This window comes from Salvelinus fontinalis, chromosome 23 (assembly GCF_029448725.1).
Source record: "Salvelinus fontinalis isolate EN_2023a chromosome 23, ASM2944872v1, whole genome shotgun sequence".
Taxonomy (NCBI): domain Eukaryota; kingdom Metazoa; phylum Chordata; class Actinopteri; order Salmoniformes; family Salmonidae; genus Salvelinus; species Salvelinus fontinalis.
Genome location: NC_074687.1, coordinates 19,358,055 through 19,378,226, shown reverse-complemented (window position 1 = coordinate 19,378,226; position 20,172 = coordinate 19,358,055). Strand labels below are relative to the sequence as shown.

The 20,172-nt window shown below is 43.8% G+C and overlaps 2 protein-coding genes and 1 pseudogene across 3 annotated transcripts; 2 read left to right on the top strand and 1 right to left on the bottom strand.

Annotated features, from left to right (window-relative positions):
- The first annotated feature begins 487 nt into the window (after positions 1-487).
- Positions 488-2,216, top strand: hsd3b1 (hydroxy-delta-5-steroid dehydrogenase, 3 beta- and steroid delta-isomerase 1). The gene is made up of 3 exons (XM_055878165.1): positions 488-865; positions 980-1,144; positions 1,293-2,216. The coding sequence occupies exons 1-3, from the start codon at positions 715-717 to the stop codon at positions 2,099-2,101; spliced, it is 1,125 nt and encodes a 374-aa protein (XP_055734140.1). The 5' UTR covers positions 488-714; the 3' UTR covers positions 2,102-2,216.
- Positions 2,217-2,858: 642 nt separating this feature from the next.
- On the top strand, positions 2,859-7,349 carry LOC129821584 (phospholipase A1 member A-like; annotated as a pseudogene).
- Positions 7,350-7,918: 569 nt separating this feature from the next.
- LOC129820980 (popeye domain-containing 2-like) lies at positions 7,919-20,094 on the bottom strand. 2 transcript variants are annotated; one of them, XM_055878164.1, is made up of 4 exons: positions 18,263-20,094; positions 16,964-17,072; positions 16,254-16,856; positions 7,919-8,007 (listed from the first exon to the last, which is right to left on the bottom strand). In XM_055878164.1, exons 1-3 carry the CDS (start codon positions 18,784-18,786, stop codon positions 16,302-16,304), a joined length of 1,188 nt encoding a protein of 395 aa, XP_055734139.1. In that variant the 5' UTR covers positions 18,787-20,094; the 3' UTR covers positions 7,919-8,007; positions 16,254-16,301. The 2 variants fall into 2 exon arrangements, with proteins under 2 accessions (XP_055734139.1, XP_055734138.1); XM_055878163.1 differs by lacking the exon at positions 7,919-8,007 and having other exon boundaries at positions 13,538-16,856.
- Positions 20,095-20,172: the final 78 nt, after the last annotated feature.

Genomic DNA, 20,172 nt, shown 5'->3' with positions numbered 1-20,172 from the left:
CTAAACCATCTTTTTAAAACCCTCCCATAACAGACATGTCCAGTATGTTACTCTAGAATCTTGAGCTGTTCAAAATGTCACAAAACCACCTGCAATCACATACACTAGGCAGTTTATGAGAGGATAAAACTACTTCAACATATGCTACTCATGACCAAGCTGATCCTAATGCAGATCCGGATTAGGTTTAAAATCTGGAATAAATGACACAGGATGAATATATAGATGTTTTATAGAGCATGTCGAGAATCAGTGGCCAAGCCTGTCAAAATAAACCAGCCAGAGCCACTAAACCTGATAAACTGACTCTGGTTTATCACTGTCAACAGGAGACAAAAACAAATTGTTAGTCAGACGTCGCCTTGACATTCAAGTCTTTTGTTATCCATGGCTGGTCTGGGACCTGTAGCCTTGGCGTCCGTCCTTGGCAGATACTGGGAAATAAAACGTCCCTGTCCTCCCTCCCTCTCTGCGTATGCCTGCCTGTAGACCTTGCCTCACTTCTCACCCCAGAGTGGCAGTTACCGGCACTTCTAGCACATTCCCTCAGGCTAGAAAAGGGGAGTTTTCAGAGAGGGGTGTTAAGTTAGTGTCTGCCATGCCCCCGGGATAGCAGAGGAGTTTTAGGACGGGACAAAGAGCATTGGTCATTCCCAGTGCCTAGGAAAGGGAGTTTTCTGAAAGGGGTAGTAGGTTCAGAGTTTGGACTGGGCCATGTCTCTGCAAGGTGATGTGTGTGTGGTGACAGGAGCCTGTGGGTTCCTGGGAGAGAGGCTGGTCCGACTGCTGCTGGAGGAAGACAAGCTCACAGAGATCCGTATGCTGGACATACATGTCCGACCACAACTCATACAGTGTCTGGAAGGTAAATACTTTACCAGCTCTCCTTCTTTTCTCTCTCACTACTAGGGTTAGTGTAAATATTGATATTTTACAACTTTTCTTTGGTTTGTTTCTTCTCTGATTGGTTTGTTGTCAGAGATCAGAGGGGACACGCTGGTAAGTGTATTTGAGGGGGACATTAGTGATAGTGAGCTGCTGAGGAGAGCGTGCAAGGGAGCATCGCTAGTCTTCCACACTGCGTCCCTCATAGACGTCACCGGGAAGGTGGTCTACAGTGAGCTTCACAGGGTCAACGTCAAAGGTATGATCAGATTTTACTGAAGCTTTGGGTTGGGATTGGCAGCAGACCTGAGTGAAATACACATGTCCAATACTTTCAAATACTTGAGCTGCGCTTGAAAATAGAATTGACCCTGCTGATGTATTCATTCATCTGATATCTTCCTCAGGAACCCAGCTCCTTCTGGAGACATGCGTCCAGGAGAATGTGGTGTCCTTCATCTACACCAGCAGCATCGAGGTGGCCGGCCCCAACGCCAACGGAGACCCCATCATCAACGGTGATGAGAACACACCCTACACATGCTCCCTAAAGTTCCCCTACAGCAAGACCAAGAAGGAGGCCGAGCAGGTCACACTGCAAGCCCAGGGTGAGGTGCTCCAGAATGGGGGACGGCTGGCCACCTGCGCCCTCCGACCCATGTACATCTATGGAGAGGGCTGCCGTTTCCTGTTGGGCCATATGGGAGACGGGATTCGGAACGGGGATATGTTGTACCGGACCTCCCGCCCGGAGGCCCAGGTGAACCCTGTATACGTGGGGAATGCGGCCCTGGCCCACCTCCAGGCCGCCCGCGCTCTGCGAGACCCCCAGCGGAGAGCCGCCATCGGAGGGAACTTCTACTACATCTCAGACGACACGCCGCCTGTCAGCTACTCTGACTTCAACCATGCTGTGTTGTCGCCGCTGGGCTTCAGCATCCAGGAGAAGCCTATCCTGCCCATCCCAGTCCTCTACCTCTTCTGTTTCCTCATGGAGATGCTGCAGATACTGCTCTGCCCCTTCAAGCGCTTCACACCGCCCATAAACCGGCAGCTCCTCACCATGCTGAACACGCCCTTCAGCTTCTCCTATCGGAGGGCTCAGAGGGACATGGGGTACGCCCCACGGTACAGCTGGGAGGAGGCACGCAAGCGGACCATGGATTGGGTGGCTTCCCAGTTACCCAAGGAAAGAGAGAGAAGTAAGGCAAAATAATTGCCCCACGATCTGCTAATAACACATAGCATATAGCTCACCATCCCCAGTCCAAGTGTCTAATCCTCATTACTGCACTCTGTAAAAGTTTATATTAAAGTTGTGTGAAAACCAATCTCTGAACATGTTCTTTCCCGGTCTGTTCTCACTTATGACCACTCAGCCTGACACATTTGATTTCATCAGAAATAGATGGAGACTGACACTGTATTCTCAATCCCAGACACAATAGGCCTACATGTCCTTGACCTAGTTCTCCAGAGAGGAGGATTATTTTCTTAAATAAAAGCTGAACTACTACAGTCTGATTAGAGTTGCAGGTCCATCTCTATAGTCACATGGATGAGTATAAGGGTAGACTAGTATGAATCCATTGCTGAAATGAACTCACCATGAGACACAGTGGGATTGTCACCCTCAGACAGCGGAGTTTTATTATTAAAACAAACAGGCATTGATCACCAGCGAGGTCATGGATCCACGACCCCCCATATAGACTAAGCACTGGGTCCTAAACAACACACTGACGAACGACTGGAGCAGGAGAGGTATGTGGGTACATTTTCATAAGGCTAGTTTACTGTGCCAGCTGAGCTTTGCAAGAAGGAAGGGAAGGAAATTCTCCCAACTCCCATCTCTGTTATTGTGTAACTAACTATTTCAATGCCAGGCATTGTGAAATAACGTTGTGTTCAACTTCATTATTTGAAGTAGATTCCTGCCCTTTTGTGGCCACTGTTGACCAGTAGAGGGTTGAATGACATTTCTAGAACCAAAGTGAGTTATTGCATAGTTATTGCATAGTTATTGCATAGCTACAAGGACTGCTGAAAGGGAAAAGAGAGTTTCCAAAGATAAGGATCTGAGGCACAGTTCACCAACCTAACTGGTAAAGCCAAGTTACCATTCTTGATACTCTTCTTTCAAGACAATGGGCTGGAAACTGAAAACAGTGCAAACTATTCTCAGTATTCTAGCCTTCTACATTACATCTGCAGTAGGTAAGTACAACTCATCTCTATTGCAGAAGCTTTTTCCTAATACATTTCTATTAAATTAATATACTAACCTTCCTCTAAGCATATTTATTATAGCATATGCCATGTTACTGTAGATGTAAAGAATTGTAAAAAATTGTGCAAATGGTGCATCTGTCATTGTTGTTGTTGGTGTTGTTCTCAAGGTTCTTTATGGACATTTCTCCTCTGAACCTGCAGGGGAAGATGAGGAGCCCAGATCAGAATGTGCTGACTTCAACAACACGACCTGGCTGGAGTACCATCAGCAGGGCAGCAAGCTACAGGTGCAGTACCTGCTCTTGACACGCAAGAATACAGACTGTGCCAGCCTCTTCAGTCAGGACTTCCTCAGCAACAACACCTCCTACTTCAACTCCTCCCAACCCACCAAAATAATTGTCCATGGATACAGGTAAGGAGAAAGGGAGGGAGGTCAAAAACTTGCCAAGGTATATTCATACTCTACACATAAAACATATAAGTTATCCCTCCCTCCCTCCACCTCCCCTTTCCTCCCTCCCTCCCAGTGCTCTGGGCAGTAAGCCGTCCTGGGTGAAGCAGCTGGCCCAGGCTCTGCTGCGGGTGCAGGATGCCAACGTGGTGGTGGTGGACTGGGTCTATGGGGCCTCACTCGCCTAGAACATGGTGGTGGAGAACTACAAGGAGGTGGCCATCCAGATCTCTGTCCTCATCAACCAGCTCCAGGTCAGGGCCTCCTCATTTGTTTATGTTTACTCTGACAGCAAATTAAGTTAAAAGTAATGAAAATAAAGGAGGTGTGATGTCGGTCCCACAGAACCATGGATGCAAACTGGAGTCATTTCACTTCATTGGGGTTAGTCTTGGGGCACATGTGTCTGGATTCGTGGGGACCCTGTTCAAGGGCAAGATAGGAAGAATTACAGGTGAGCTCCATCTGTGTCTGACCCATTAACAGTTCCACAGGGCACCTTCTGTCTGCAGAACAAAGCTCAACAGGGCCAGACAGAGACTGGTCACCACAAAGCAGGCTAGTCACTCACAGACCGTCTCATCTCTGGCAATCTGACTGAATTAGGTTTTCAAAGAGAGAGACAGCTCTGGAAAACAACAACAGCTGATATATCTCCTGCTGTAGGTCTGGACCCGGCTGGACCCATGTTTAAAAGAGCCGACACGTTTGACTGTCTTGACCCCTCAGATGCACTGTTTGTGGAGGCCATCCACACTGACTCCGACTGTGAGAGAATAGGCTACACACAAACAATCATTGTTATTGCAAAGAGATTTCTGCTATCATTCCATCTTTTCCTCTTAGGCCTACTCTATTTCAAAAGTCTCACTGTTCACTGGAATGACAACATGACAATGTCCTGGTATCAGCCATTCGACATCAATTATCATCCTTTTCTCTCAGATTTCGGCATCTCCATCCCTGTCGGCCATGCAGACTTCTTTCTAAACGGCGGGATGGACCAAGCAGGTTGCTCGCGCTCCAGGTTTTTGTCAAGTAAGTACGTGTTTTTGCCGCCAAAAATGCTTCATTGGCAAAGAGGCCTAACCTAAGTGTGTATGAATTTCAATATTAAACTTCAGACATAAAATGCTTCATTGGCAAAGAGGCCTAACCTAAGTGTGTATGAATTTCAATATTAAACTTCAGACATAAAATGCTTCATTGGCAAAGAGGCCTAACCTAAGTGTGTATGAATTTCAATATTAAACTTCAGACATAAAATGCTTCATTGGCAAAGAGGCCTAACCTAAGTGTGTATGAATTTCAATATTAAACTTCAGACATAAAATGCTTCATTGACAAAGAGGCCTAACCTAAGTGTGTATGAATTTCAATATAAACTTCAGACATATCAACTTCAGACATGTCTTTCAACTTGTTTCAACTGTTGATGTTATTTGATTATTCACTAACTAAACAGTAAGCACTATGTTTACTAGCCTATAGGCTATTTAGTGGTAAGCTTCTGGCTACCTGAGAATCTTCGTTTGTGATCAGTTCTTGTCTACTTTCCAGTGTATGGCTATGTGATCTGTGACCACATGAGGGCGCTCCACGTCTACATAAGCGCACTGAACGGGACCTGCCCACTGACTGGCATCCCTTGTTCCAGCTATGAGGACTTCCTCAAGGGGCGCTGTTTAGGCTGCCCAGGCAGATGTCCACAAATAGGTAAGGACGTCATCAACATTACACTATTTCCCCAGATATGAAACCAACCTGCTGTCTGTGAGTACGTTGGTCATGCAAATGTAAATATTATAAATAGCCACCTTTTACATGTAGCCTAGAGTAGACTATGCACAAACGATTTTGATCACGTGAAACGTAGGATATTTTGGTAATATTCAAACTTTCCAGCACACTTTCCACGTTCACTTTAGTCAGGTTTCACTCAATGAGAGATAGGGCAACTGTCTGACCTAGCTAGTGTCATGTCTGGTCTGGGCGCACTGGCGCTGCTGATGCAGTGACAGATTGATACTGATAAACCAGTAAATGTACTCTGGAGGCCTTTCATCTGTCATAACTGTGATAGGAAGGGCTACTTTACATCTTACTCTCTCTGTCTTTTGTATGTGCATGTGTCCTTGTGTGTTTCAGGGTTATTGGAGAACAGTGGTTTAACAGTCTTTCCTCTTCCTCAACTAAAGAAGCTTTTCCTGCTGACAACCTCTGCACCTCCCTTCTGTAGTGAGTAGCCAACATTTACCTCTATGTAAAAACACAGACTGGCTGTCCATCAGACAATTGTTGGATGCTCATTATGACACATCCCCACTACTTTGACCTCACAGTTGAATGGTTAAATACAGCAATATCTCATGTAATGATGATCAAGTTACATCCCGTCCCCTCCTCCTCCTCCTCTTCCCCAGCCCATTACATCCTTGTGCAGCTGGAGGTGTTCCTCCTGGACAAGAGTGCTGAGGTGCAGGTGATCTTGAGGACTGGGGGACATCCTAAAACCAAGCAGAGACTCAGGCTGTAGGTACAACCACTAAGCCTCACTGTTAGAGACAAAAATGTATACGCAGCATGATTCACAGCTGTTCACAGTATGATACGTAAACATGGATTATATTCTCAGTCACAGGCATGCTGTGTCTGTCTGCATATCAGAATTCCCCTCTGTTGGGTATAAGTCCTTTCATCTATTTAACACACATGCTTTCACACACTTACCTACACCACACACAACATTCCTGTGCATGCATATGACACTGTAACTCATTTGTTTCTCTTTCAGAGAAGTGGTGCCATTGTGCGTGAACAAGATAGACGTAAGGCGAGGATCTCCATGGAACCATGATTTCGTACAGCTGTGTGAGAATTACTGATGTAGTAAACACACACAGAGCCTATGAACCAGCATGTTTCTTTCTCTCTGGCAACCTCCCAAAAGTCTGAAACTGTGTCCTTTCCTCATCTCCTTTCCTTCATCATCATTGATGTGGAATGCTTTGATAGGTCTAAGCAGTAAGGAGGAAGCCTATCCTTATAGTTATCATTGGGCATGAAGGAAAGGAAATTAGAAGAGTTTTACTGGGACTAGCTCACACAGAAACGCACATATGCAGCTAATAGCTCCCGTTGCAAACAGGTACACACAAACTTTGCCATCCTATAACCCTAGTCATATGTTACTGACGGACCACCTACAGCCAAACAGATTCCAGAACAGTTCCAAACTACTTCTTTACATTTCTTTAATATATTCTAACAGCATTAGTATTGATGTACATAATCATTCCGACGCATCTGAATGTTACTTTATTCAGAGCTTCTGTTGAAGCAAAACAATAAAAGGGGAACTCTGGAATGTGACTTTTGTCTGTACTCAAAGGCTTAACTCTCTGAGTTCTGATAAGCAGGGGTGAGCAACATATTCAGCAACAAATGTGCAACTGTGATAACTGATTTTGAGTGCCTCGTGATGATAAACTTGGAGACAATATTATTTCTGACAGAGGATGAAGGAGAGAAGAGATAGACAATAAAATGACAGGAATGCATTTTCACCAAGAGCTTTATCAAGAAACATTGGCCCCATGAAAATATATGTATATGTAGTCCCATTTTTTTAAACAAAAACATAACACTCTTGTTCTATGTTAATGACTAAATAAATGTACAATGTGTGAGACATCTCACATTCACATAAACAAATGCCTGTTCAATTTGGAATCATGTTTTGGAAAATGTGAGTATGAAGATAAATCCCTTTCTAGCATGCTGTCTGTCAAACTTTATTCTCTCAGATTATGTCTGCACAAACAAACACGATTAACGTGCCCCTAGCTAGCCAACCCAACCTCGGCTGTTAAAAAATAAAATACACATGATTGCTTTAATGTTGAATCATAATCCTATCTAACACAATATCCACATCAAAAGGCTTTCCATCCAGATGAATGGGAGACGTGAGTGACATAATAAAAAGAGGTCTGTGACCTTAACTAATAAATTCAGTTATATAACATAATTCTGTTCAGTGTCCAGGGTTTCACTCTTTCCTATATTGTCACGGACAGATGACACCAGAGGAAGTAAGGTAAGGTGAGAGAGTGGGATTTGGTGTTGGGTAGGTCTGATTCCACCCAGGGCAGTGATGTTTGTGTTCCAGGTCATCTTTTTTGCAGTCGCGCTGCTCATCTCAGAAGAATGCTATATGATATTAATGTGGTTCCTGAGATGTTAAACACTTTGCCAGGTGTTGTGACATCTGATAATCCGCATAGCCTGACTGTAAAAAGACCTGGAACGTGTCCACTGTTTCCAATCCGGTTGAAACCATCACAGCATAGAGGTGTCCGTGGGGGCCAAGTGAGCTCTCCCTCTCTGGTATCGCATTGGTAGACTCCCAGTGGTTTCCTCTCCTGTGGAATCAACTGAGAACACCGGTCATTGACAACTGGTCGGTCTATCATGAACTGTCAAGAAACACAAACTGAACTGTTACTACGGCAACATACCTAATGGCAGGCAGTTCATATTCACCTTGTCCAAGTATAGAGAGTGTTTAATCTTCCCCTAAATGTTATGTACACGTCTCACAGCTCAAATACAGTATAGTGTCGGGTTGCAAGATGATCTCACAACGAAAGCTCCCATTGGTCGAATTACATTTGCATAGTCTTCACATTCCTGACACCCGAACTGGTTAACAGTGAGAGATGAGGGATATATTGACCTGTGATGTGACACTTACCTGGTTTCCATCCAACCATTTAAAGCAAATGAATTACTTGACGCATGAAAAAAGTCACAACCTGGCTGATGGAAATAGGAAATGCCGATACAATTTTATAAATGTTGACAGAATTTGTTCGTTCGACATGGTGGGATCGTTTTGTGTAAGTAAAATTAATTATGCGAGAAATGGCTACAGATTAAATCCGTTATGAATTTCACAGCCAACTGGGCACAGACATCAGTTCAAAGTCTAGTTTTGATTTACATTTGGTTGAGTTGTCAACTAACATGAATTCAACATGAAATCAACAAAAAATATCACCATGTCATTGGGATTAAGGTTAAAAATTGGGTGAAAAAAAATATGAAATGTCCTCATGTTGATGACTTTTTGCAAATCTGATCAGTTTTCCACATTGATTTAATCTTTTTTTTTTTTTAAATGACGTGGAAATTAATTCAACCATTTTTTGCCCAGTGGGAGGGTGGTTAGATTGCACGGTGATGAGCTTAATGCTCCTTGCCAATAAATATCGAGGGTCTTATTCTGGTGACATAATGATCATGCTTGGCTGCCATTTGACAAAAAAATGATCTCGCTATTATCCATAATAATCTCATCATGTAAGTAGCCTGCCCGCTCTTTATCTGCTAGCTGCTGGATAGAGCACACGTGTCAAGACCAGAGTGGGCATATTTGCTATATAACACAACAGTTTTTGTGACAAAATCATCAGTAGAGATAAAAATACAATAGAAACCCATTTAACTTGCATTTTTTTTATTTAATACGAACAGCCTTTTATCCACAATAAGTTCGTTTGATGGAAACATCTCTGGTGGGAGAATCTTTTATGCAGATTTTAGAATATTCACATGAAAATCTGTCGCCAATTGGATGGAAACCTAGCTAATGATAGTGGAGTGATGGGCTGTTCTCTAAGCGTGTCTGGTCTCTGCTTTCCCATAATCCACATCCCTCTCCCCTCTTTCATACCTCACCCCTGTCGACCCTCACCCCTCTCGAAACCTTACCCCTCTGCTTGCCATAGCCACTGGCTAACTGACCATAGATTGTACATGAAGGTCAGCAGCTTTTACAATGACAGCAGAGCCAGAGCCCTCCACCCTCTACCCAGCAACTATCCTAGAATCCAACCCCCCTCTCCGCCCGAAACACGATCTGACCCACGATTGGGTCAGGGAGGATTTTGGGATAGCTAGGGAGGGGGCAGTGGGTAGGCACGTGGATTAAGTGCATTGCACTGGATCTCTGGCTGCCAGGATATCCCAAAAGTTTCCAGCAGGCTCTAATCCTTGTCAGACAAAAACACACAGCTGACTGCCAGCATCCCACCCCCACCCTGCTGTCTCCCCTTCCTGTTCCAAACTACAAACCTCCAACATACATACAGATGGTACCCCATCTGTCTGAACCAACATAAGCTATCAGGGTCACTGTGAGGTAAACGGCTTTGTAAACGGTTTCATAAACTGTAGCACAAAAGTATCTTTCATCTGGCCTGAATACAGGCGGAAAAGGGCAGTCTAACCTAGGAAAACGAACACAATCCAAACACACACACTCTCCACCCATCCTCAGAAGGACGTTAGCTACTAAGAGGGCAGGCCACACACTGGGAGAGGAGTGAGGGAGAAGCTGCAGTATATACTCCCCTACGTATTTATTTGGACAGTGAAGCTCAAACTTTTAATTTGGCTCTATATTCCAGCATTCTGGATTTGAGATCAAATGTTTTCTCCAGTGCATTCGGAAAGTATTCAGACCCCTTGACTTTTTCCACATTTTGTAACGTTACAGCCTTATTCTAAAATGAATTACATTGTTTTTTCCCTCGTCAATCTACACACAATACCCCATAATGATGGCAAAAAAAAGATTGTTTGATTTTTTTTTGCAAATGTATTAATGATAAAACTGAAATAATACATTCACATAAGTATTCAGACCCTTTACTCAGTACTTTGTTGAAACACCAATGCAGCAACTACCACCTCGAGTCTTCTTGGGTATGACGCTACAAGCTTTGCACACCTGTATTTGGAGAGTTTCTCACATTCTTCTCTGCAGATCCTCTCAAGCTCTGTCAGGTTGGATGGGAGCGTCGCTGCACAGCTATTTTCAGGTCTCTCCAGAGATGTTCGATCGGGTTCGACTCGGGGCTCTGGCAGGGCCACTCAAGGACATTCAGAGACTTGTCCCAAATCCACTTCTGTGTTGTCTTGGTTGTGTGCTTAGGGTTGTTGTCCTATTGGAAGGTGAGCCTTCGCCACAGTCTGAGGTCCTGGGAGCTCTGGAGAAGGTTTTCATAAGGATCTCTCTCTACTTTGCTCAGTTCATCTTTCCCTCGATCCTGAATAGTCTCCCAGTCCTTGCCGGTGAAAAACATCCCCAGAGCATGATGCTGCCACCACTATGCTTCACCGTAAGGATGGTGCCAGGTTTCCTCCAGACGTAACGCTTGGCATTCAGGCCCAAAATAGTTCAATCTTGGTTTCATCAGACCAGAGAATCATGTTTCTCATGGTCTGAGAGTCCTTTAGGTGCATTTTGGCAAACTCCAAGTGGGCTGTTATGTGCCTTTTACTGAGAAGTGGCTTCTGCCTGGCCACTCTACCATAAAGGCCTGATTGATGGAGTGCTGCAGAGATGGTTGTCCTTCTGGAAGGTTCTCCCATCGCCGCAGAGGAACTCTGGAGCTCTGTCAGAGTGACCATCGGGTTCTTGATCACCTCCCTGACCAAGGTCCTTCTCCCCCGATTGCTCAGTTTGGCCGAGCGGCCAGCTATAGGTAGAGTCTTGGTGGTAGCAAACTTCTTCCATTTAAAAATGATGGAGGCCACTGTGTTCTTGGGGACCTTCAATGCTGCAGAAATGTTTTTGTACCCTTCCCTAGATCTGTTCCTCGACACAATCCTGTCTCAGGGCTCCATGGACAATTCCTTTGACCTAATGGGTTGAGTTTTGCTCTGACAACTGTGGGACCTTATATAGACAGGTGTGTGGCTTTCCAAATCATGTCCAATCAATTGAATTTACCTCAGGTGGACTCCAAGTTGTAGAAACATAAAGGATGATCAATGGTGGCCTCCCAAGTGGCGCAGCGGTCTAAGGCGTTACTACAGATCCGGGTTCGATACCGACCTGTGACGCAACCGGGAGACCCATGAGGCTGTGCACAATTGGCTCAGCGTTGTACGTGTTAGGAGATGGTTTGGCTGGCCGGTATGTCCTTGTGCCATCGCGCTCTAGCGACTCCTTGTGGCGGCTGGGTGGATGCACGCTGACTTTGATCGCCAGCTGTATGGTGTTTCCTCCGATACATTGGTGCGGCTGGCTTCCGGGTTAAGAGAGCAGTGTGTCAAGATGTAGTGTGGCTTGGTGGGGTCGTGTTTCTGAGGACGCGTGGCTCTTGACCTTCGCCTTTTTCCGAGTCCGTACAGGAGTTGCAGCGATGGCACAAGACTGTAACTACCAATTGGATATCACAAAATCGGGGAGAAAAAGGTGTCAAATGTAAATATAAAAAATAAAGTTATAAGGATGATCAATGGAAACAGGATGCACCTGAGCTCAATTTCAAGTCTCATAGCAAAGGGTACTTACACTACCGTTCAAAAGTTTGAGGTCACTTAGAAATGTCCTTGTTTTTGAAAGAAAAGCAAAAAAAATGTGTCTATTAAAATATCATCAAATTGATCAGAAATACAGTGTAGACATTGTTAATGTTGTAAATGACTATTGTAGCTGGAAATTACTGAATTTGAATGGAATATCTACATAGGCGTACAGAGGTCCATTATCAGCAACCATCACTCCTGTGTTCCAATGGCACGTTGTGTTAGCTAATCCAAGCTGATCATTTTAAAAGGCTAATTGATCATTAGAAAAACCTTTTATGATTATGTTAGCACAGCTGAAAACTGTTGTCCTGGTAAAGAAGCAAGTGTGAAGCAAGTGTCTAGTTTGAGAAACAGACGTCTCACAAGTCCTCAACTGGCAGCTTCATTAAATAGTACCCGCAAAACACCAGTCTCAACGTCAACAGTGAAGAGGCGACTCCGGGATGCTGGCCTTCTAGGCAGAGTTCCTCTGTCCAGTGTCTGTGTTCTTTTGCCCATCATAATCTTTTATTTTTATTGGCCAGTCTGAGATATGGCTTTTTCTTTGCAACTCTGCCTAGAAGGCCAGCATCCCGGAGTCGCCTCTTCACTGTTGACATTGAGACTGGTGTTTTGCGGGTACTATTTAATGAATCTACCAGTTGAGGACTTGTGAGGTGTCTGTTTCTCAAACTAGACACTCTAATGTACTTGTCCACTTGCTCAGTTGTGCACCTGGGCCTCCCACTCCTCTTTCTATTCTGGTTAGAGCCACTTTGCGCTGTTCTGTGAAGGGAGGAGTACACAGTGTTGTACGAGCTCTTCAGTTTCTTGGCAACTTCTCGCATGGAATAGCTTTAATTTTGAGCCTAAAATCGAACACACAAATACTGATGCTCCAGATACTCAACTAGTCTAAAGAAGGCCAGTTTTATTGCTTCTTTAATCAGAACAACAGTTTTCAGCTGTGCTAACATATTTGCAAAAGGGTTTTCTAATGATCAATTAGCCATTTAAAATTATAAACTTGGATTAGCTAACACAACGTGCCATTGGAACACAGGAGTGATGGCTGCTGATAATGGACCTCTGTACGCCTATGTAGATATTCCATTCAAAATCAGCCATTTCCAGCTACAATAGTCATTTACAACATTAACAATGTCTACACTATATTTCTGATCAATTTGATGTTATTTTAAATGGACAAAAAAATGTGCTTTTCTTTCAAAACAAGGACATTTCTAAGTGACCCCAAACTTTTGAACGGTAGTGTATGTAAATAAGGTATTTCTGTTTTTACATTTTTTATATATTTGCAGACATTTCTAAACACCTGTTTTCACTTTTTCATTATGGGGTATTGTGTGTAGATTGATGAGGAAAAACAATTATTTTATACATTTTATAATAAGCCTGTAACGTAATAAAATGTGAAAAAAGTAAATTGGTATGAATAGTTTCAGAATGCACTGTATGAGGAGACAGTACAGAATGTCACCATTTATTGGAGGGTATTTTCATATGTATCTGTTTTACCGTTCAGAAATTACAGCACTTTATGAATCTTGTCCCCCCCCCCCCCCCCCCCCCCCCCCCTTTGAAGGTATCATAAGTATTTGGACAAATTCACTTATAGTGTATTAAATTTAGTCAAAAGTTTGGTATTTGATCCATATTCTGAGCACACAATGACTACATCAAGCTTGTGTCTCTACAAACTTGGATACATTTGCAGTTTGTTTTGGTTGTGTTCGGATTATGTTGTGCCCAATAGCAATGAATGGTAATAATGTATTTTGTCACTTTTATTGAAGCAAAACATGCTAACCTCTCACGGTTACCAATAACAGGGTCAGTTAGCATTTTGGGGGATTATATAGATTGTTTTCAGCCATCTACACACAATACCCCATAATAACAAAGTAATAACAAACAGGTTTTTAGAAATGTTTGAAGAAAATGTTTGAAGAAAATATCTTATTTACGTACGTATGCACACCCCTTTGCTATAACGCTCCAAATTGAGCTCAGGTGCATCAAATTTCCTTTGATCATCCTTGAGATGTCACTACAACTTGGAGTCCACCTGTGGCCAATTCAATTGTTTGGACATGATTTAGAAAGAAACACACCTGTCTATATAAGGTCCCACAGTTGATAGTGCATGTCAGAACAGAAACTATACCATGAAGTACAATGTCTGTACCTCTCCGAGATAGAATTGTGATGAGGCATAAATCTGGGGAAGAATATAAAACCATTTCTAGAGTCCTGAAAGGTTCCAAGAGCCCAGTGGTCTCCTTCATTGGGAATTTTTTTTTAAATATGGAACTATCCAGACTCTGGTTTGAGTTGGCCGTACGACCAAACTGAGCATCTGGGCAAGAAGTACCTTGGTCCTTGGATGAGATGGGAGAACCTGCCAGAAGGACAACAGTCTCTACAGCAATCTCTACAGCAATCTGGGCTTTATAGGAGTGGACAGACGGAAGCCACTCCTTAGAAAAAGGCATGTGAAAGTCTCGGAGTTCGCAAAAAGGCATGTGAAAGACTCGGAGCATAAGGCAAAAGTTTCTGTGGTCTGATCAGACAACTGAACTATTTGGCCTGAATGCAAAGTGCTATGTTTGGAGAAAACCAAGCACAGTTCATCACCAGTCTAACACCATCCCTACCGTGAAGCATGGTGGTGGCAGCATCATGCGATGGGGATGATTTTCAGCAGCAGGAACTGGGACACTGGTAAGGATAGAGGTGACAATGAATGGAGGCAAATCAGGCAAATCCTTGATGAGAACCTGCTTCAGAATGCAAATAACAGACTGGGGCAAGGATTTACGTTCCAACAGGACAAGGACCCCAAGTTTACAGCCCAAGCAATGCTGGAATGGCTTCAGAACAAGAATGTGAAAGTCCTTGAGCGGCCCAGCCAAAGCTCAGACTTAAATCCCCTTGAAAATCTTTGGAAAGACTAAGATTGCTGTTCACCGCCACTCCCCAACTATCTTAAGAGCTTGAGAAAATCTGCATGGAAGAATGGGAGAAAATCTCAAAATCAAGATGTGCAAAGCTGATAAGACACCCAAGACAACTCAAAACTGTAAACGTTGCCAAAGGTGCTTCTAAAAAGTATTGACTCAAGGGTGTGAATGCGTATGTAAATAAGATATTTCTGTCATTAATTTTTCTATATATTTGTAAACATTTCTTAAAACATGTTTTCACTTTGTCATTATGGGGCATTGTGTATAGATGGGTAAGGGGGAAAAATCTAACCCATTTTGAATTCTGGCTGTGACAAAATGTGGAACAAATCAAGGGGTATGAATACTTTCTGAATGCACTGTTTGCCACTAACTTTCTCACGAGTCATTTATGATTATCCGTAATCATGGTAGCATCCACATTAATGTAGAGGTGTTCACAAACATATTCTATTCTTATTTACACTAAAAGTGACTCAAATGACAACATTATTTATCATTCATTTCTATTGGGCACAACATAATCCAAAAACACAACCAAAACAAATTGCAAATGCAGCCAACAAGTTTGTAGGGTCATAAGCTTGATGTAGTCATTGCGTGCTAGGAATATGGGACCAAATTTAATACACAATAAGTGGATTTGTCCAAATACGTATGACACCTTCGAATGGGGAGACTAGATACATAAAGTTCTTTCATTTCTAAACGGTAAAACAGATATGTATGAAAATAGCCTCAAATAAAAGGCGACATTCTGTACTGTCACCTCATAAAACATTTGATCTCAAATCCAAAATGCTGGAGTATAGAGCCAAATAAAAAGTTGCGCTTCACTGTCCAAATAAATACGTAGGGGGTGTACATGTAAAGAATTATAACAGCTAAAGTTTTGGGGGTGGAGAGTTTGAGACTTAAGATCTACATTGAGATGGAGTGAAGGTAAACTTTAGAAACAAGAGACAGAGGCCTTTAGGGTTGGGTGGGTACCCAAGAGGCGAGGTGTCCCAGTTCTGCCAACTCTTTGATCAATCCAATGTTCTTCCTCTCAGGCTCATTAATTTTTACCAAAAAATGTATCGATTTTACTAACTCACTCTCTAAACTTTCATATAATTTTAGAAGGCGAAAGAGCAAGCAGTGCATAGCCTCTGTATAAGATAGATTGAATATGTAAGATAACAAACAGAAAATCATTGCAAAGTTTAAATGAGGTTCTTTACCACATGGCATGGCCAGACCAAAGCTGGATTAGTGAGTGGACACAGCAAGCAAAACACACACGCATCCCCTGCCCAGCCCACCCTCTCACTGCACGCAGGTGTACTTACATGTATCTTAAGTAGTGGCCCACTGTGTTAGCTCCAGCAACCTGCCATCTACCTCAAATAATCCCTCTCACTCCCATAATCCATTAAGGACCCGGTCATATCCGCAAAGTCTTCCAGGACCAGGCTGGTAGAGTCCTCACCAGATGGCATCTCCATGTCTGAGGGCTGGCGCTGGGATGGTTGACAGGGGGTTGGCAGAGATGGGGTGGGGGTCTTCTCTCGGATCTGCAGCCGGGGGGTCAGGGGTGTTGGAGGCTCTGACCTCTGGTAGGCTGGAACCGGGTCCACATCCACCACTGCTGCTTCCTGCTGCTCCACTGGGGCTACCTGGTCCCTGGCACTCCCACTACCACTATAGACCTCACCCTCGCTGCCCAGGGAGGAGGGGGCCAGGACATGGTAGAGGCTGGGCAAGCGGATGTCGAGGCGCACACCGCTCTTAGCGAAGAGCTTGTCGTTGAGTGAGTAGAGCTTGTCGGCGATGTCGCTGCCCAGCATGATGGAGAAGAGGCGGGCAATGTAGCGCTCCTTGGACAGAAGCATGTAAAGGCGGCACCGACGCCATGAGATGTAGCGGCAGTCCGTCTCCGCTGTCAGGGTCACCTGAGGTTCAGGGTGATAGATGGTCAGGGTGAGAGTGAAGGGAAAGGCTGAATGTTCATAAATTGATGAATGACTGGATGAATGAATGGCGAGCATTTGTCCAGTACCTGAAAGTTCCCCTCTTCGTTGGGTCGGAGAGACTCCCACTCAGGAGAGTCCAGGAACTTGTGGGGGAAGATGTAATGGAGGAACTGTCCATCCAGAGACACACGGATCCTACCAAGAAGAGCAGGAAAGGACAAGGTTAGTAAGAGAGAAGGAGAAGGGAGAAAGCATGAATAGGTGATGATAAGAGAAGAGAGAGAGGGAGAAGATACACATCACTAGACTTGATCCAAAACCTTGAAACAAGTTAACATGAATATCTCTGTCCTTAACCTCAAAACTCAAGGGAAGTGATCCTATAGAGAAAAACATCTATTCTTGGTTTACAAGTCACAGACATTCCCTCAGTGCTCTTTCAGGTATGACTTCACGTTTATGGCATTCGTTTGAAGTCAGTGAAACCTGGAATTGTTAGTCATAAAAATGGCATAAACAGACGTCATCTTATAACACCAAATGTTATTTGCGAACGATAGTTAGCTATCCCGGTGTATGAACATTTAATTTTAGAGGTCGTATAGGAGTTAGTTTACTGTGTTGGTACACAACCTCAGGAGAGCACCAAATATAAAGCTATCACAACAACTTAACAGCAGCCAACAGACCTGGGTGAAATACATCATATTGTTTAAATTACTTGAACAGCGCGTCATTTAATTTGCCTGGTACAATGGAACCAATGGAATAGTCCCAAATGAGCTAAATCAGGTACACCTCAAATACTTGAAAGTAAAGTATTTGACCCAGCTCTGGCACCTTGCCACTAAGGGGAGCAAGTACACTACAGTGAGTCAGTGACACAAATACTCTGTATTTTACAACGTCTGGGGCTCGGATAATATAACCACACCTTCCCAAACCCAACATACACACACTAAATTCAATCTTAGCCAACAAGCAACGGAGTCACTCCTTAGGACACATGATCTCTTGAAAGTGTTCCATGTTTAATTATATCGTTGGTAAGTAATATCCCTCTCTCAGGTTTCCATGAGCCCTAGTTTGGGTCATTGTCGTTGTTTGACAGACAGATCAAGAGATAAAGCACTATGCGGGGAACACTAACCACACTCAGAACATTAACTTTTTAGTGACAATTGCAATTGTCACTAGGAACACTCACAACAACATGCCAATTGCAATCTGACATCAGCAATTTAGCTAAACTACAATTTACTGTTACTCCAGCAACTTAACTAAAACAAGACTCCAGTCTTTTCCAATATCTACAGTAGCATACTACCAAGAATGAACACTGGAATTAGGACTTCCACTGGAATGTACACCTTTCCCTCACTCACCTCCCAGACAGCAGAAAGGAGAGCTGGTCAATGGGCGTCTTGCCCTCCACCGCATACGTCTCCTCTACCCCTAGTGCTAGCACTTTGTTCTCACAGGCACACACAATGTCTTTGAACACCTGTACGGGAACGTCCAGAGGCTGGTAGACGGCTGAGTAGAGTGCCAACAGCTCCTCGCTGGCCAGGCCATCCTGTTGCAGCCTGTATACAAGGTGGCAGATCTGGAGCACACAGGCCACCAGCAGTAGCAAGTTCCAGGTGCACACGTCCACCCCACACATGGTCATCCAGCCCCACAGGGCCAGGCAGGTGAAGGCAATTGTCAGGAAACCAAATATGAACAGGCAGCCATAGGCGCCGCTGCCTCCCATGTACCCAAGGAACAAGACTGTGTTGCCCAGGTGGTAGAAGGCCCCCTCAGTGTTGTTGGTCCAGCCATCGCATGGTGGATGGCCGAAGAGAACCGCCTCCAACAGGGTGGAGTTGTCTGCACACATGGTAAGGGAGGCTGTTATTCCAAACATCTAGTTGTTCAATAAGTTTTAAAAAGTGTGTTATATTCCAAAGTTTACAAAAGATACCAGAGGTCAAAGCTGGTAGAAAAAGGTTGTCCTCCACTGAAGCTTGAAGTTTTTGTTGCTTTATCAGTGAGACTGAACAATTGTCACTGGAGTTGGTCTACTTCTCAAAGGTTGTCAAAACTGAGAAAACGTTGAACAAATTATGTTCCCTTACATATAGCTGGAGTACACGATGTCTTTATTCAGTTATTACACCATAAATACAATTGGAATGGATTTATCACATTGTGCGTCTCTCCCTCCCTCTCATCCCTTCAATGATTTGTCAGTCTATAGATTTTCTTTCTATTTCTCCTCACCCATTTGTTTGCTCTGGAGTGCTCAGAGTTGGCAGCAGAGAGAGAGAGAGAGAGGAGAGACCCCTAGAAGGCTAACCATGTTTGGAATTGAAACCCAAGGAGTAGAGCCACAGACAGAACGCAGACCAGCTACTTAACATAACACTGCTGGAGAGAGGGAGGAGTGAGAAGTGACAGAGTTTATTAGTCACATGTGCAGAGCAGCAGATGTAATTGCAGGGTACAGTGAACATTTTATGCTCCGGGCTCTACTGGGTGCATATAGAGCAGCTCTGGTCATGCCTCCAGGTAAGTCACACCAAGAGGAACTCTCCCTTCTGCCAGACCTAAACAATGTTTTCACCAGAATCACTATTTGCCCCTAAACCTCACTGGGCCAGAGAGTGGGTACATATTTAGAGATTCTGAAATAGGTAGAATTACAGAGTAGATCAGGTTTACATAATGAACCCCCTTCCCCCATAGTTGACATACCATGCCCACCAGTCAGAGGACTAGTCCAAGTGTTACTGGAATAGGGGTTGTGGTGAAGTGAGTGGCTTTGATCATACCCCTTGGGATATCAAGACACAAAAAGCTGTCAGACTAGAACGTGCCTTCACACCACATAAGATGCGTGCATTTGCTCTGACCTCTGCTGTTAAAAAATAATAAATTTAAAGTTAAAGAATTTTCCAGAGTGGACTTTTCCTTTAAATATATGCCTTTTGGAATCCAGCACCCAAATACTTTCTACCACAAACATTTGAGCACACCAATTCCTTTTAAAAATTCAGATGTGCGAAGTGTTGGCTGGAGCAGAAGTTATTATAAGCCAAAGTGCATACCAGAGCAGTTGTCACCAGTCAGCCTTGAACAGTAAGAACATCAAAGGCCCGTCCTACCAGGACGGTTTTGCAGGGTGACAGGAAGTATAGCCGGCCTTTTCTCATGTCTAGTTATGTCTATGGTTCAGCATAAAATTAGGATAATATTGCATCCTTAACACTTCCTACCTGTACAATTCATTCAATTGCGTTTCATCCTGTCA

What these genes read in the sequence shown, in the direction of transcription:
- LOC129820980 (XM_055878164.1), bottom strand. Translation starts at nt 18,786, where the DNA reads ATGTTTGGAATAACAGCCTCCCTTACCATGTGTGCAGACAACTCCACC. An exon ending in TCCTTTCTGCTGTCTGGGAG is followed by an intron (nt 17,073 to 18,262) that starts GTGAGTGAGGGA and finishes TCTTCTTGGTAG; the next exon opens with GATCCGTGTGTCTCTGGATG. An exon ending in ACGAAGAGGGGAACTTTCAG is followed by an intron (nt 16,857 to 16,963) that starts GTACTGGACAAA and finishes CCTGAACCTCAG; the next exon opens with GTGACCCTGACAGCGGAGAC.
- hsd3b1 (XM_055878165.1), top strand. Translation starts at nt 715, where the DNA reads ATGTCTCTGCAAGGTGATGTGTGTGTGGTGACAGGAGCCTGTGGGTTC. An exon ending in ACTCATACAGTGTCTGGAAG is followed by an intron (nt 866 to 979) that starts GTAAATACTTTA and finishes GTTTGTTGTCAG; the next exon opens with AGATCAGAGGGGACACGCTG. An exon ending in TCACAGGGTCAACGTCAAAG is followed by an intron (nt 1,145 to 1,292) that starts GTATGATCAGAT and finishes TATCTTCCTCAG; the next exon opens with GAACCCAGCTCCTTCTGGAG.